The sequence below is a fragment of the Rhododendron vialii genome, chromosome 13a (assembly GCF_030253575.1).
Source record: "Rhododendron vialii isolate Sample 1 chromosome 13a, ASM3025357v1".
Lineage (NCBI taxonomy): Eukaryota > Viridiplantae > Streptophyta > Magnoliopsida > Ericales > Ericaceae > Rhododendron > Rhododendron vialii.
The window spans coordinates 21471201-21489582 of NC_080569.1; the positions used below are offsets into that span (position 1 = coordinate 21471201).

At 38.0% G+C, this 18382-nt stretch overlaps 2 protein-coding genes across 6 annotated transcripts; both read right to left on the minus strand.

Moving 5' to 3' along the window:
* Positions 1–834: 834 nt before the first annotated feature.
* Positions 835–8930, minus strand: LOC131312669 (fumarylacetoacetase). The gene is made up of 14 exons (XM_058340589.1): positions 8392–8930; positions 6977–7055; positions 6638–6696; positions 6429–6553; positions 6210–6284; positions 5120–5192; positions 4863–4962; positions 4718–4777; positions 3955–4025; positions 3753–3815; positions 3445–3509; positions 1942–2038; positions 1687–1812; positions 835–1145 (listed from the first exon to the last, which is right to left on the minus strand). Exons 1-14 carry the CDS (start codon positions 8593–8595, stop codon positions 1083–1085), a joined length of 1260 nt encoding a protein of 419 aa, XP_058196572.1. The 5' UTR covers positions 8596–8930; the 3' UTR covers positions 835–1082.
* Positions 8931–14339: 5409 nt separating this feature from the next.
* On the minus strand, positions 14340–18342 carry LOC131315210 (14 kDa zinc-binding protein). Of its 5 annotated transcripts, none has more exons than XM_058344338.1 (6): positions 18016–18342; positions 16468–16554; positions 15827–15974; positions 15414–15491; positions 14776–14893; positions 14340–14587 (listed from the first exon to the last, which is right to left on the minus strand). In XM_058344338.1, the coding sequence occupies exons 2-6, from the start codon at positions 16548–16550 to the stop codon at positions 14520–14522; spliced, it is 495 nt and encodes a 164-aa protein (XP_058200321.1). In that variant the 5' UTR covers positions 16551–16554; positions 18016–18342; the 3' UTR covers positions 14340–14519. The 5 variants fall into 5 exon arrangements, with proteins under 5 accessions (XP_058200321.1, XP_058200320.1, XP_058200324.1 ...); XM_058344337.1 differs by having other exon boundaries at positions 18101–18338; XM_058344341.1 differs by lacking the exon at positions 15414–15491 and having other exon boundaries at positions 18016–18334.
* Positions 18343–18382: the final 40 nt, after the last annotated feature.

An 18382-nucleotide genomic window follows, 5' to 3' on the forward strand; every position in this document is an offset into this window, starting at 1 on the left:
CAATGTGTTCAGAATGTGATTTTAAGAGTACACGCGAGAAATCAGCAAAAAAAAAGACTGGGAAGGGCTTGATCCGAGCAGTTTTTGTTTTTTTTTATTGAACGGTTCAAATAAAAACTGCTCGAACGAAGCTCTTCCCGGTATTTTTTTTTGTTAATTTCTCGCAGTTACCCTCAAAAATCACGTTCTGAACATATTGAGCGGCTCGGATAATCGAAATTAGATCGGGAAATAGGAGAAATGAGGAGGTCCGCATTTTAACTGAAATGAGGACCCCCTCATGGGAGTATATAAGTGCCTAAATTGAGCAGGATGAAAACTTACGAGGAGTGGGTACCGAGAATGATTTTTTAAGTCTCAGATTAATAAAAGGGACACTAGCTTTTGAATGAAGGTTTTTTTTTTTTTTTTTTCTCGACGGTCAAGAGTGCCCAAATGATTTTACGTACGTCTCGACTATTTTCCTCCCCGATCCAGTCAAATACCCAAGTTGTGATAACATCTGGTTTAGGAATGTTTAGATGCATTTGCCCATTTCACATTAAAATCGCGACATTTGCATAAAAATTCAAAACATTTCCCTGATAAATTCATTGTCTTCCTTCACAAAAGAAACCCATCATTGCCATAAGAAAATAAATTCATCCACTGCGTAAGATTCGACAAATCAACGATTTACCCGTAAGTTCGTTTGGTTGGATATGAGCAGCGATTTGGACTATGTATTCAAGGGACATACTGTATTCGGTATTTGGTTACAATTCGTATGGCTCAAATTAAATATGCCTTGTATAATTGTATGGAGCGTCAAAATTCCCATATAACTATTCACTATTAATCCCGTCAAGTAACGGGCCCTAAGAGCGTTTCCATATCAGGTATAAGATACTTCAACATGATTCAAGGATGTAAATTCCTTATTTTCCAAAACAGAAAGTCGATAATATTGCAACAACTGGAAGGAAAACAAAAGGCATTTTAAAATGCAGGTTTCCAAGTTCGTCTACCCCCACCAGAAAAATCATTTGAGGTCACTGGAAGCCACACGAATCTAAAAGAAGAATAATACTCGTAATGGTTTCTCAAATTGGTGATGGAAGGATCTTCCCCGAGCAGGTCCCAAACCCAACATTGTAGCCATTGCCCTGCAGGCGAATTCAGACATCAACTATCAGTCCACGAAAACAAATAAAATCTGTGAAACCAAAACTATTTGAGAACATACAGTCGCACATAAAATGATTACAGTGGATGCACTTGTCTAAGAAATGGTAAGACCTTAACAACCCAATTGCAAATATCCGAAGAACTGCCAAGAACTTATGTATTTAAGGTATCTAAATACCTAAAACTGGACTTCAAAGTACGAATTAACCCAAGAACCAAGAACAAAGAATAACGCTCATTTAAATGCATCATGTTTGCATCTTTACTACTAATACTAATACCTTACAACTACAGCACACAGATTTACAGAAACTTCATGCCAGAGCGTACGACCTATTACCCTTCCAGAACTTTCCTCAAAACAAACAAATACAGACTACATCATATGATCTAGATTGCAGAATCTTGGAACAAAGATGCTTAAATAGATGCATGGCTTCCTCGAGTAGAAAAACTAAGTATTGCTGCAATTTGCTAAATAGAATAGAAGAGTGGAAATGTTGTTGGATAATAACCAACCTTGCTGCAACCAGTAATAACAACTTCATCTCCATCTTCTAGAAATTTACGAGTTGTTCCACCTAAAGACAGCTGTTTTTGTCCATTCCATGTTAATTCCAACAAGCATCCATAAGATTCTGGTTCCTGTTGGGAAATGAAACAGAAGCCCCACTTAAAGAAGAACAAATAATGCATCTCATTCGCAGGAGGATCTAGAACTTAAGCACCATGCGCTGATGAAATCATATACAAACCAAAGTTGAGAAAGCTTACAGGTCCGCTAATTGTCCCAGTCCCAAGGAGATCACCAGGCCTCAAGTTGCAACCGTTGATGGTATGATGAGCAAGTTGTTGAGTCACTGTCCAATATCTATGGCATGAACACAAAAAAATCAACCAGCAAATTAAAATATGGCCTGTATTTTAGGAGCCGAGATTTGTTTTCATTCAAATCATCTCAATTCAGCAGTTGATGGTGGAAGTGTGAATGTACCAATATGGAAACGTATACAAATCTACTGAAAGTTTGAACAGTTACTTTAAACAGTAAAAGAGTTGAAAGTATCATCATCAGTGACTATTGATAATCAAAAAGTTAAATTTTGTTTACCACCAAATAAATATGTCACACAGTTTAAGATTCTTGGACAGGTGAAATCCCACATCCCCATGAGCTAATTTTGGTCAAAGCATCAGCGTTAGTCAATTATCTTTCCCCACTTGAGACCAAAAAAATGTTAATGCAAGCAGCTCTTGCTAACTAAATGAAACTCTATTATTGATAATCAGAATTGGGGAGGAATTTGCATGATAAAGTGGATTCTGTTATTGATAATCAGAATTGGATGAGGCCTAGGTCCAGAAACTCTATTACAAGGGAAATTATTCATCATACTCCTGCTTCACTTAGGCCTACCATAACTGAAGAGGATACTGTCAGGTGGAATTTGACTGCTAACGGGAAATTTTCAATCAAATCTGCTTGGAATGCAATTAGAAGGCAACTTCCTGAAGTAAGATGGGCCAAGGCAGTTTGGTTCAAGAATGGGGTGCCTAGATGGGCTATTATTCAGTGGATGACTGTGTTAGGCAGGTTATCAACCTTGGATAGGCTTCATAAGTGGGGGATTGTCCTAGATTCACAGTGTTTTTTTATGCAAAGCTGCTGTGGAGACTCATGAACACTTGTTCTTCCAGTGCTCATTCTCCTCTATGATCTGGCAAAATGTTCTGCACAAAAACAGGTCCCTTTGCCCTGCTCAAGAGTTAATCCCTATCATTGATTGGTTAATTCAACATAACCCTAAATCTCAATTTGAATGCCTGGTTTTTAAGCTCTCTCTAGCTGCAGTTTTGTACCACGTCTGGAGTGAAAGAAATAGCAGAATTTTTCGCCACCACTTGAGCAGTGAGCAGCAAGTGGAAACCAAAATCATCACTGATGTCAGAGCATGTGTTAGTTCATGGGGGGGAGTTAAGAAATCTGATTGGAATCTGGTCCTAGCCTCTGCATGGAACTTTCCTGGTGAATTTTTGATAAGCCTTGATTCTTGTATGGTTGTCCATGTGCCTTATTGATTTTCATTTCTGATTGGCTCTAGGCAGGTTGTATACCTGAGCTAAATTCGAAATGTTTGATTGTACTCAGTTTTCAGTTGATTGTATTGTTCCTGGGGAATGCCCCTGTGCTTGTGTAATGGGTTTTGTCGATAAAATTTTAACTTACCCAAAAAATAAAAATTAATAATTGCAAATCGGAGAAGGCAAAACCCTTACAGGTGCTTGAAGTTACTCTTTGTGACAACATGGGAATTTTCTTCTCCAGTAGGTTTAATCCGAACCTTGCATCAAGAAGTCAGATTGATCATCACAAGGATGCTATAACAATTCATTAAGAAAGCACAATAATTTGACTATCATTTGGTTTAGAAGAAAAAATCAATGGGGCCCAAGACATAATTGTGGCAGATTATTGTCCCAACAATAACAAGAAAAAACTTTTCAAATCCCTGCGTATAATAGACAGATGGCCAATGAAATGTGAGACAAACTATAAATGCAAGTACACAGCAGTGAAATAATACCTCCAAAGAAATGTCGTAGTTCTTTGATATCTTTTCAGCAAGATATGGCAATGGTTGAGGGTCCTGCAATTAACAGCATGCATGAATTCAGCACGTCAGATTTGAGAATTTTTCAAAAAAAAAAAAAGGCAAACAACAGAATACATGGTTTTCGGAAGCATAATTGAGAAAACCAACGGTTTCTAGAAATAATATAAGCTACCTGTTTGGGAGCATCACAGGCAAAAGGTTCGAGAGCATCTAAGGTCACAATCCAAGGGGATACTGTTGTACCTGAAAAAACTCAAGACAGCAACTATGATCCGGACGCTGTAACCGAGAGGCTAGAGGATAAAAGATCTCACGCTAGAAATGAGATGCTTGGTTCACTGGAAGGGGAGAAATGGGAGCATGTGATTATGTCACACACCAAGGCAATGCTTGGTTCACTGGAATGAATGCTGCAATGGAATGGTCATTTTGATACTCCCTCCATAGTCCATCCCCATTTGTTGGTCTCAGCACTTTTTGCTATCCCAAAGAGATTGTCCCACTTCAAAATTAAATGGGTACTACTATTGAATAAATTTCCTCTTTCACACTTTCTTTTTTAAATAATTACTAAGAAAGTAAGAAAAGGTAATGATTGGAGGGTAAAAGTAAAAGTGGAAAATAAAATGATAAGAAATGTAGTGATTGTGTCCTCTTATTAAGTCGGAATCCCCAAAAGGGACCAACAAATGGGGACGGAGGGGGGAGTTGTTTTGCTGAAAAGTAGAAGACTTCCACTGCAAATGGAATCCTCATTCCAATTTTCGTCAGTGCTCAATTCTTTAGGAGGCAAGGAACGCTGATTCCATTCCTTTCCAAAAATCAAATCATTTCAACAAACCAAACACTGCCTAATTGCTGTTTATTCACTGATATGTAGCCTTTAATAACAGAAAACTCTACTTCCAGTGCAATAAACACTTTTAATTTCTTACCGAAACTCTTCCCAAGAAATGGCCCAAGAGGCACATATTCCCATGCCTGAATATCTCTAGCTGTCAAACAAGTTCTAATTAACATGTCGTCCAAAATTACAACCAATAAGGAATGTGGTAACGAACCAGAGAGTTTCATGCATACCACTCCAGTCATTCATCAACACAAGCCCAAAGATATGATCTGCAGCCTTATTTACATCTATAGGCTTTCCGAGTTCGTTCCCAGGACCAACTATAGCAGCCTAGAAGCAATACAATGGACAAACAATAGGTGAATACGCTGGGAAAAAAAGCTAACATGAAGGCAATTCCTTAGCCATAATAAACTAACATACAAGATAGAACAACTATTGAAGTCAACTTTCAGATTAAGTTAGAATGAATGTGGCAAAAGCTAACCATTTCTAGCTCAAAGTCCAGCTTCACTGAAGGACCAAAATATGGAGAACCGCCATGTGGATGGCCCTGACCTCTGTGGTAGAAACAAACAGTATAAGCATGGAAAAAAATCCCATGATTTTATGACATAATAACAATATTGGACCCGAGTATGAAGAAATTTTTAATCATGACCCTTGTTGTTCTATATTGTACTCCCTCTGTCCCACTTTGTTTCGCCTGTTTCCTTTTTGGGACGTCTCAAAAAATTGTTTATATCTCACAATCTATAATATTTTATATATCCAATATGGATCTTGGATCTTGTTTGATAGATCTCAATTTATTTTTTTAAACAAAGTTTTCGAAATCATAAATAACATTTTAGATTGTGAGATATAGATAATTTTTTTGGACGTCCCAAAAAAGAAACAGGCGCAACAAAGTGGGACGGAGGGAGTAGCAACTATTCATGAGGACATGAAATTGCTGCACATTAACAGCAGCTCAATTTGGATGGCGAAAATCTTAAGAGGTAATGAGAATCTTGTTTACAGTTCCAATGATTCCCATCTTCAGAATGGAGATGGGAAAATAATCCCTTATCAGCAACTCAAGTTGGATTCATATCACTTTGACATGTCAGCTACACGGGAAATGTTGAAGGTTGCACAAATTACTCAAGGATCAAGAACTAGAAAATTTCCAACGCAAGTCTCACTACATTATTGTAAGAAGACCAACCAAACTACTTTAAAACCATCACCATGGCTCCCATATCGCAGCAATCCCGATCAGTAGTGTTTCTAGTGTACACTTGAAGAATTATCAAAGATCGCAGTCATAAATTTTAAGGCAGTTTTAATTATGCTCCAAATGAGTAATATAAGATATCAAATGTTACAGTTTCCAAAAATGCAAACTGAGACAGTTGAGCAAAGCTTCCACTGGGTTGGCCATACCTCTGCTATTGTTTTTTGGATGTCAACAATTTTGCAGTCAAATGCATTTACTCTTAAATCAAAGGGTCTCTGAGGAAGTACTTATCATTCAGCTCCACATGACATGCTGTAATTGAAGATGTAAAATGCTTCCAGGGAAGTTATCTCACCTTGGTCTCACAATGTCAGTTCCAGAAATAACAACGGATGATGCTCGTCCATGATATGCAATAGGAATATGGAACCTGAAAATTTATTGAAAGTTATGAATATGGAAAAGGAAAAAAAAAATGTTCATAATGAAAGAAAGACCAAGAACATATTTTCTCTGTTTTCCAAAATTCCCCCTGAATAGCGTGTACATGACATGAACTCCAATATCAGCATACCAATTTGCTGGAATTGGATTCTCCGGTCCACGGAATATGGTCCCACAATTCTTTGCATGATGCATCGATGAGAAAAAATCGGTGTAGTCCCCTATTGCAATAGGAAGGAGCATTTCTACCTGGCCCTGAAGCATAGAGCACAACACAACAATTAGAATGGCAAGCAAATACTGCTAAACTACATATTCAGGACCCTCCCTATATCTTACCACAGGAGCAAGTGCAATCTGCCTCAAACTTGCATTGTCACGTAATTTTGGTTCAGTAGCTGCATTGAAGAACGGTAGGGTTGTTAATTTGCAATGAATTTCATTTAAAATTAAGCTCCCAACTTTCAGATACAAACTACTATGCCTAGGTATGCAATTTCCCTGCCCCAACTTAAGGATCATAGTAATATTTCAAATCCACGGTAGTCTACTGCAGTTGTGAAAGAACAACTGCTAATAAAACTAATTGACAGAAAATTTTAGCATTACAGGCTACTTTTGCAATGATAGAAAGCCAGAATAAAAACCAAAAAATGATAAGTATGAGAAGTAGCATACATGACAGAAGATTTTGGATTGCTGCACGAGCTTCCTTCCATGCAGGGCGTCCCATAGCCAAGAACTTGTTCAGATTAGGCTGGCACCAGGACATGACAAATAGCGCAATAAACAAGTTAGAGAATGGATATAAACATGCTTATATGGACTTCATTAGCTTCTTCATTCAAAAAGGCAGGAGAAAGACGGCAACATAAAGTGTGACCATAAACCTCAGGGGGGGGACGTCAAGAGGCCTAAGGTGCATGTCCGGACGAAAGCCTGGTTTGCCCAGGCTGACGTCTAGCTCAAGAGGCTGGCAGGGTTCTCAGTCCCACATTGTTTGGGAACCCAAAGTTGGTTAGTATATCAGAAATACCCATCTGCTACCTGGCAGCCTGAGTTTACCTTTAGGCCGAATTTTGTGGCCCCATTGACCAGATTGACTAGGGCAGTAGGTGCGTAAGCGGTTACATTTAAGGCATTCAAAGAAGGCTAAACCAATTATCAGTGATACGAACCAGGAAGGTAGCGAGCCATAGGACTATGTTAGATATAAATGTACAAGAATGTGCATAGTCTAGCAGATAGGATAGGAGGTACTACTTCCATATCCTACATTTACTTTTAGGCTGTGTTTGGATAGATGGATTTCAAATGTATCATGATTAAGCTACCAAACCCATTATTGGACCCATACGTATGATACCAAATTTAAGTTTTTGAACTTTTCTAATTAAAGAATAACTATAAACCCCGTCATTCAAAATCCACTGAAGATAGGTACACTACTTTTTTACACTATATATTTCGTGGGGCTCATTTTGGGTCTCATAAAAATCCAAAAAAATACCAATAAATTTTAAAATATTGTTTTATGAGGTCCTGTGAAAAAAATTAGTTCCAACGAATACAACGAATATCGGTAAGTATTACTTCTGGATTCGTATGGGTGAAACTGCTCAACTGCGCAGTTTCGCCACTACGAATCTAGAAATAATACTTACCGATATCCGTTGAAGCTGATTTCCGTTGAAGCTTTACAAAGCCCCATAAAATATTGAGTGACGTGCAGTGTAACTATGTAGTATACGTAGCATCTCTATTTAAAATCCCCACATATGCAAACGGAGCCTTAATTTATAGATGATTCAAGCATTTGAGTTTCCATTTTCCCTTTTTTAAAGTGAGATTCTGTAGAAGCTTCAAATTAATTGCGCAAGTGTAATCCAGTTTCACGCTTCCCAAAACCATCCAAAGCGTATAAAATATACGAACACTAAACCATATACAACACGAAACTATCCTCAATACTTCCAACAATTTCTCAGCAAACAAAATGAAACTGATCAAATTAAAACCCAACAATCAAAACCCTGCAACTATAAATCTCCTCCAATTTAGCAATGAAACAGAGTTTTCAAAAAAAGACCCACCTGGTTGAAACAATCGGAGCCCTTGAGGATCGGCCCATCGAACGTTCCGTGGGCAGCGATCACGGAGAGGTCCAACACGTATTCCCCGATCGCCACGCCAGGCCTGGGTTCGGAACCGGGTTGGGGCCTGAACACGCCATAGGGAAGGTTCTGAATTGGGAAGTGAGAGTCCGGGTGTACTTCAACGAACGACTTCAGACCCATAATTGCAAAAAGAGTCGTGTGACTGGCACTTTAGAAATAGCTACTACGGACGGCGAAGGCGAAACTGTGGCTGAACTGAGAGAGAGAGAGAGTGAGAGGCGACGGAAATAGAGACGGGAAGGGGTCTATTGTAGGGAAACGTGAGTCATTTTAATACGGAGTATATATGTGGCTGAACTGTGAGAGAGAGAGAGAGTGAGTGAGAGGCGACGGAAATAGAGACGGGAAGGGGTCTATTGTTGGGAAACGTGAGTCATTTTAATACTAGTACTACTATACTTTTATCTATTTTGGTGTGAGAATGTGGGGTTAAGGTTGGTAGAATTTCTGAAGGGTTCATCACGCGGTAGATGACCACCGGTTCTTCAAACCAATCATGGCCCGCGGCAAGTACCGCAACGGTACCGACGTATCTTCTATGCAGTCCAAATGACGACGCAGCAGGGCCGGCTCTCTCAGAGGGGAAGCCAAGGAAGCTAGCTTCAAATTTTTTGGTCCGAGAAGATCCTCAAAAAATATAGCTTATACCGGACTAGTAGTAAAGAGTTCCAATTAGGGCTGCAAACGAAACGAGCCGAGCCGAGTTTTAGAGTGTTCGAGCTCGGCTCGGCAAAAATTTAGTTGGCTCGAGCTCGGCTCGAGCTCGTGACGAGCTGCAGGACTCGAGCTCGAGCTCGGCTCGATATGTATTTACGGAGCTCGAGCTCGGCTCGTTCGGCTCGTTTATGAAGCAAATATATATAAATATATATATATAAATAAATATAAATATGTAAATATATATATATAAATATATATATAAATATATTATATAATCGAGCTCGCGAGCCAATTCGAGCCGAGTTTCGACTAGCTCGAGCTCGGCTTGTTTATGAAATGAGCCCAGGACTCGAGCTCGGCTCGTTTTTGTCTTGAACCGAGCCGAGCCGAGCCGTTATCGAGCCGAGCTCCGAGCCGCTCGCGAGCGGCTCGGATCGTTTGCAGCCCTAGTTCCAATATCCTTCAAATGACTTCTACTTGGTAGTGTGGCAGTCGAAACTCTTTCATTGCTTAAGGATTTCATTTCTTAAGGATTTGGGTTCGAATCTCGGTCCCTTGAAATTTTTCTCAATCTTTTCAGCAAAGAATTCCTTCTCGCAATCATTATGGACAGAGTTGAACAGCGTGCACTAGGCGCAATTTTTTCCTTTTTTAAAGTGTCAACTAGCTCAATTATATCTTGTCACTAAATTTTGTTGAATTTCTAAGTAGAAGATGTTGAATTTTTCTAGAGTTTTTTTCATTAGACCTTTTAGTTTCTCTATAAAAGCGCAGGTCTTTCTATCATAAATTTTACTCTAAAATTTGAATTATTATTTTATTTATTTTTTGCAAATTTCTGCTCAAAGATGTATAATATTGGGCCTCATATTAGGACTTTGCTTTGGGCCTCCAATATTTTTGAGAGAACTGCAAGGACGGAGGAGAGGAGGGGACTCTCTAGTGCACTTGTGCATTATAGGGTTGTAGTACACCAGTAGGAAAAGGAATGTGATTACAAGGAATTAAATTTCTAAAAAAAAATTTAATTGAAATAAAAATATGATTACTAGAAATTAAATTACTAGTATAAAATATCTAAAGTAATTTCATTCCAGTGTATATTGATTTAGTAATCTTTTAAAAAAAATTATTTTGAAAATTATTTGAAGTCAACATTTTATTTTTTTTATTGATTGAGACAGGAATTCAAGATTCTCATATGGGGTAAGGAGGGTTCATATTTTCAATCAATTTGGAAATGTGATTCCTGATTGGATGTGTCATCATGAATCACATTCATATTCATGTCTTTTCCAAACGTTAGAATCATGTTAATATGGCATCATATTCCTATTGTTGTCACTTTCAAATGTCGGAATTATGAAAGTATGACATCTCATTCTCATTCCTCCTCTTAAGATTTCTGCCATGCCTAAATGAAATTTGGCGTCAAGTCTCTCTAAAGCTACCGCTTATCAAATTGATGATAAATCGTGATTGTCAAGGGGGAATTGCCTGAACCAGACTGCTCCTGTTTGTGTTCGAACCAATCCGGGATCCACACCACACTATGATGCTTCTCTTGGGGATTCTGTGGCGATTACAAAAGGATTTAAGATTTGTTTCATACCTGTGGTAACTAAAATGGTCTTTTTCTTCTTCATACATGTTCAGGGAAAAAAAAGAACTTGCGCATGTATAATGGCAGGAAAAGGGTAATAATTTAAGATAGCGATCCAACATGTACATGTTTTAGTTCATTCTTTGGTGACATGGAGAAGTGCAAATTTGGCAATAAATGTTTTGCTTTGTTGTATTGTGACAGTAAGGGCCAGAGTTCAGTCATTTGATTTTTGTTTGGGCAAATTCCGATTCTATTGGTTTGGCCGGGTTTTTTTGATTACTCGTGCTTTGGATGTATGTGTATGTGTATGTGTATGTGTGTGAGTGAATTGAAGATCAACTGAACTGAGGCCAATAAAAGAAAGAAAAAAAACCCAAGTGGGAACGAGAAATAAGCTAGTGATCCCCAGTGATTGCACTCACGTTTTAAGAAAACAAGACCAACTGATTCCACTCACTTTATCATTTTAGATCCATAATTGCAATAGCCTAATTTTGAAGATCTGAGACAAACCCAAAAAAAATTGATTGCTCAGTCAATTGACAATGCCAAGTGATACTCCAAGAACAAATACAGATACATACTTTTACATATGTAAGTTTATTGGTGAATTGGTTTATTATCTGGTAGTTGATCGCCTTTTCTTCTAAAAAAAATCGTCTGGTCATAGGAGCCCTTCTCATTCATAGGGTTCAATATTTCCTTCTTTTTTTTTTTGTCTAACGGAAATATATATATTTCCTTCTCTGCAACATTGTTTTCTATACCACTCAGGTAACCAAGCAAGAATCCTGGTAAGACCAGACCTATTGGGATGAGAGAGAGAGAGAGAGAGAGAGAGAGAGAGAGAGAGAGAGAGAGAGATGATTTCCAGCAAAATAACTAAATTTTTGGTTAAATAAAACAACCGAACCCAACCGGTACAGTTACAAAACCAAACCGATTTTTTTCTCCGTTTTTTATTTCACCCCTAAGAGCAACTCCAATGGAGATGTACAGTACATCCGGATGAATAGTTGTTTTAGATGAAAAAAATCGTTAAAAGTTAGTTGGATGTAAATTAGAAATGAATATTTAACTAATTTTTCCTCCATCTTATTTTCCCCCAACTTTCTCAACCCTAATTCAAGTACTATTTCCATTAAAAATTAATTATGGTATCCGGTAATCGAGGACTTAAAAACAAAATTAATTTCGCATTTTTTTTTACTTCCGTCCAAAAATAGCTTCAATTTTGACACCAACTCCCATCCATTTCAACTACACCATTTAGTCCATCAACTCTCAACCACATCATTTACTTTAGCCATATACTCTCAACTCTCATCCAATCTCAAATGCATCATTTACTTCAGTCATTTACTCATATCCACTCTTAACTACACCATTTACTTTAGTCATGTACTCGCATCCACTCTCAACTACACCATTTACTTAAACCATCTATATATAGACATATCCTCCCCATTATCCATTCTCACACTCAAATCTATATTCAACCTTCTCTTTAAAAAAGAATCATCATGAGCAATTTAACCCAAAGAATATTACTAGGAGAATTTGACAGATCTTCCTCCAATGACGAGGAGATTGCAATGGCGCAACTGATTATGGCAGGCAGTACCGAAAAATGCAAAGAAAACGCCAACAAGGAGGTCATGTTGGTTCTACAAGCGGTCGAGCTTGTATCCCCTGTGACAGAGTTGCTACCGACCAACGAATCAATGCTGATTACTTTTATAAGTATTCACTCTATGACGAAAAGCTGTTTCGCCAACATTTTCGAATGAGTCGACCCTTATTTCACAAGATCTTGGGTCAACTCCAGTAACATAACATGACGTTCGTCCAAATGAATGATGCAATGCGCTGCAGGTCTTTCTGGCATCCAAAAGATGACAGCAGGTTTGAGGATGATGGCATACGGGACGCCTGTTGATAGTCTTGATGCATATCTCAAGATAGGAGAAAGTACAACAGTTGACTTGGCATGCCAAATCCACAAATCATACGATGCAACTGCTTCAAGTATGAGAGTGGGTTTTCCAATGCGCCTACTGAAGAAGCCATGGTAAGTAGTTGGACATTTGTCCCACTGCCAGTGCATACAATCCAAACTGCCTAGCATTCTAGGAAAACCACGTTAGTTGCCCACATGTGCAGTATTTGCTTCATTTGGTTTTCTCAAGTATTCTGCTTTGAAAAGAGTCAACTGTTGTACTTTACCCAATTTTAAGATACTCATGACTATCAGCAAGCATCTCGTATGCCATCATTCTTAGAGCTGTCGTCATCTTTTGGATGCCAGAAAGACCTAGAGCTCCCGTTGCATCATTCCTTTGGACGTACGTCACGTCATGTTGCTGGAGTTGACCCAAGATCTTGTGAAATAAGGGTCGACTCATTCGAAAACGTTGGCGAAACAACTTTTCGTCATAGAGCGGATACTTAGAAAAGTAATCAGCATTGATTCATTGGTCGGCAACAACTCTGTCACGGGGGATCCAAGCTCGACCGCTTGTAGAACCAACATGACCTTCTTGGCATCTTCTTTGCATTTTTCGGTACGAGTACGGCCATGATCAATTGCACCATTGTAATCTCCTCGTCATCGGAGGAAGATCTGTCAAATTTTCCCAGTAATATTTTTTGAATTAAATTGTTCATGATGAATTTTTTTTAAAAGAGAATACTGTATATAGATTTGAGTGTAAGAATGGATAATGGGAAGATAAGTCCATATATAGATGGCTTCAAGTAAGTGGTGTAGTTGAGAGTGGATGTAAGTAAATGATTGAAGTAAATAATGTAGTTGAGAGTTGATATGAGTAAATGACCAAAGTAAATTGTGTATTTGAGAGTGGATGAAAGTTGAAAGTAAATGGCTAAAGTAAATGATGTTGAGAATTGATGGGAGTAAATGGATGAAGTAAAATAGTGTAGTTAAAGTGGATGAGAGTTGATGTCCAAATTGCTTCTATTTTTTGATGGAAGTAAAAAAAAAAATGCAAAATTAATTTTTTTTTAAAGTCCTCGATTACCCGATACCATAATTATTTTTTAACGAAAGTAGTACTTAAATTAGAGTTGAAAAAAGTTGGGGGAAAATAAGATGGAGGAAAAACTAGTTAATTATCTATCCCTATTTTACATTTCACCATTGGAGAGGGATGGGTTCTATTTTACATCCTACTAACTTTTAACCACTTTTTTCATCTAAAATAACTATCCATCCGGATGTATTTTACATCTCCATTGGAGTTGCTCTAAGGGATTTGGGACATCAGGCCTGATTCACAATCCGACCACTCATTTTATAAGGCTCCAAATTAATTGAGTATTGATAGCAACATAAGGAAGACATCCATTTATTTAAAATCCATTTATCATTAGATGTAGCTACCAATATTTGAACAACTTGAATTTTCAGATGGGCATAAAACCTCAGACCTGGGACTCTACAACCCAATAATAGTGCTTTGGGGCAGGGTTCCCGGATCCAGTGGGTAGCTTGATGCCCAACTATGCATCACTTAGACTAAGATAACAATATCGTCCGTTCTAGTGATTTCAAAAACAGGGAAAAGAGCAAAGAGAATGTATAAGGTAAACTGGATAGTAAGCATAATGCCAGAGAGTTTAGTAGTTGTCCATGCAAGATCGGAAATACAAAATGCTAACCCGGTACTTGTCTTTTATTTTGTCTTTGAAAGGAAGACGCAAAAATAGATAATATAGTTTCAATAGTGCTAAGCATCCACAGGCATCTGATTCTGATCTAACCAGGCGGCCATTTCATCTGTCTCCCACCAAGAACATGCAAGTGAAGATGGTAAACAGATTGACCTGAGAGAGAGAGAGAGTCAACATGGTTTTGCAATTGAGGTAACATTTACACTTCGTTTGCTTTTCTGAGAAAGCCAAACTAAATATTGAATCTCATGAGTGATTAGGTTGCAAATTATTAGGGTTTTGGCAAAAAGAGACGAGAGAAAATAGAGAAATTAAAAAAAAGGGGATCGCTGCCAACTTACATGCGGTTGGACCACTGTTGATGACAACACGGAATCCATCAAGAATCCCTTCTTTCTCTGCAACTATTTTTGCAGCATACAGAAGTTCTCCCAAAATGTCTCGATGCCGTTCTTCAGCCTGAACAAAGATGACAATAGGCAACCACTATCCGATCAACTTGAGGATACAATTTCCACTAAAAAGAGAAGAAAGAGCATTGTTACTATTTCTTAATCAATTGGACTATCACAACTGCAAAGCTGTTCCATATAGACCTCAAGATGGTGAAACTTGTTGGAGATGTTCAGCTAGCACTTCTGCTTTGAGAAGCACAATGTGTAAGGATAATATTTTCACTTCTCGGAAAGAGTGGAAACAAGTTAGTGAATGATTTCCTACCACATTATAGCTTAACAAGAAGGCTTATTTATTAAGTAGCACGGTGAGTTACCATATGGAATATGGAGCTATTTTCATGATCTGAAAGAAAAGGTTCTTTTAGTTTGCACGGAAAAAAAGCACCCCTTGGGCAAGGGCCTCGTTACCAAAAGTATATAAGAACAAGTGGCAAAACATTAACAAAATAGGAGAAGGGTCAACTTGTCAACAATGGAGTCACTTTTTTCACATGGTTGAACATTCGTAAGGCAAATTATACCTGGAATGGGGTACGAGTGGGGTGCTGGCACACGTGTCCAAGTATCACATTCATCCTATTTGTATGTCCAAGGACACACTACACCGCAAAACATGCAAATTGGTTAACATACTCTCTTTTTTTCTACAGCCAAATGGTGTTTCCAATGTGCCATAGAGATTAAATGGATGAAAGAGCTTTATGCATAGTTATGTGGCAAGCTCGTATTACTTAAATCTTGCTTTGCAGATGTCCAACAATCATGTCCAACATATCCCATACCCTTACTAAAAGTGGAATGTTTGGCATAGGTACATCATACATTTTGAGGAGTTTGTGTAACATAGTACAAGGCGTACAACAAGTGATCATTGACATCATGCATTCTCAAATCAAGTAAACAGGTGAAACGCAACACATACAAGTAAAGTTACCTTGCCAAGATCTGTTAATCCATCCCTAAGTTTAGGAATGACTAAAACATGAACAGGAGCTTGTGGGTTGATATCCCGAAATGCCAAGACCTTTTCATCCTCATAAACTATACTGGAAGGGATCTCTTTCGCAATAATCTTGTCAAATCTAGAACAGAAGCGAGTATAAGTAAATCTCTAAATCCTCTGATTGCTGCTATTAGGACTTCAAGTAAAGCCAACTAATATACAGCCTGGGAAAGTTAAATCAGAACATTGACAAAGGCTAGACTGAATATTTATTCATCTATTCCATGTGTTGGTAAAAGATAGATTGAGAACAGGTTTAAGTAGCTTGCCAACATTAGCAGCTATCATGAACCTATGCACCAATAACTACTGACACAGGTTCGTCAGGTTGTGTACTCAATATTGTTTGACATAAATTATTTCACATTTTCCTGCCTAATAGGTTTCTTACTTGCAAAACATTCGCTACAAAATCTTCGTATTGTAATCCTAGTTTTTAGAAAGTAATTGAAATTGCCAACAATAAACTTCGTAGAGATCCATCTTCCGGTATTTCCAGAGAAATTATAACTTGACTATGTTATATAACAAAAATCAAATTTCATAGCAAAACATAAGCACCCAAATAATACATGGTGGGAGCTCCAGTGTCGGCAGTGGCTGCAGCTGCTCTTGCAGACGCCTCTTCGTCATGTTTAGCACTAACACGAGACATGGATCTGCCCCAAAATAAAATCAGCAGAAAATACATAATGCATTAAGTTACAGTTGTTTTGAAAGTGTTAAAAATGAATGAAGCGTAGTAACATACAATTTGAAAGAAATTATCAGAACCGTAAAAATCCCACTGCATTGGCCATGCAAACTTTGTATTGTAGTCTATGCAGCATGGATATGGTCACGAAATGAGAATTTTAAAATTGGAAACACAGACATGGCAATGTACATATAATACAAAATATACATACTTGTGTGTGTGTGCGCGCGCGCGCGAGTCACTAGTATAATCTGTTATCTATAGGAGTACTATTATAAAGGGAACACCCCTTGTGGTGTAGATTATTTTGTGAAGCTGGCTGACATTTCTTTATTCAAAAAACCCACCAAGGAAGGGTATCTTTTACACTTCAATTAACCTTACCATCCCTCAACCCAAATAACTAGAGGGGTAGTCGAGTAAATCCATAGCAATATAGCATGCAATCACTCCACCAAACCAAAACCCGACCAGTTGTAAATTAGCAGTTCCACACTCAGAACTCCCTCAACACCAACGCTGAAAGGCCATGTCCACCCACATTGTCTGTCCATCTCTCGACTCTCTCCCTTTCTCCAACCATCTATCCTACTGCATCTACAACTGTATATTTTTATTCCTTCCTCCCTTCTCCCAAGCTCTCTCCCTCTTTTCTCAATTCAAGAATTTTCTGTTTTCATCTTTTTGCATAACACAATTTGCACATGCATCGCATGTGCCCGCATCTAACTTTGAGGCTGGATCACATTATAGTTAACTAAAGTTACTAAACTACACAAAGAAACTGCCATGCCTAAAGAAACTGCAAGAAAAAAAATGCCACCCTAATTTCCTTATTGCCCCTTTTTTTTTTTACTTTCACTTCTCCAATTGCAATTAATCACAATTAGTGATTTTGCTCTTTCCCTCATTTGCATAATTAGCACTAACATCGCATGTGCCCGGTGATTAGTTTTTCAAATGTAAACAGCTAACATCAGTAGTGTTAAATAAGAAATCTGAATTATATAATGAATATAACAGATATCTGTAGAGTGATATATACATATATGCACATTATATAATGATACATGATACTATTTGTAGTCGATCTAGGGCTTCAAAACCAGGACTGTTTCCTTCCCACAGTGGTAGGAGTCGATTAGGTTAATTTTTGTAGACTTTATAAATCAAATTCTCACCCTAAATATTTGAAGTTATAACATATTTACCTCTAAGAGATAATAAAATTACATATCTAACCCGTTGTGACCGGCTATACATATATACATGCGCCAACCGTTGTGTTGGTTGTGTAACTAATTATCGCCGTTAAGATGTGTTTGGAAGGTGCATATTTTAAAAAAACTCTTCCCGGAAAAGTTAAATACTGAGTATTAAATAAATGGACTAGGCAGTTGATTTAGACTGTATCTATACGTACAAGATGTGCTGTGTGTATACACGGCGTCAAAAGCCGGAGAGAAGCTATTTTTACTCTTCTTTCGTTTTGATGGAAGAGAAGCTACCTGCGAAGCTGTAGAGGGAGATGAAAGAGGCCTCCTCGCTGAGTTTGGGGGACGGCGTGTCCTCCTACTCCCAATCCTTTGTTTCTCACCAAAGCTCTTACACTTACCGAAATCCTGTTTCCAAAAACTTACTTAACTCCCAATTTTCAAAATTCTGCGATCCAATTGAATTCAGGAAACGAAAATTGATGATCAAAAAAAGAAAAATAGAAACAGAAATGGCAGTGTAGTCTAAAAATGAAGAGAGAGAGAGAACCTTAAAAATGACGCAGCCATATACCA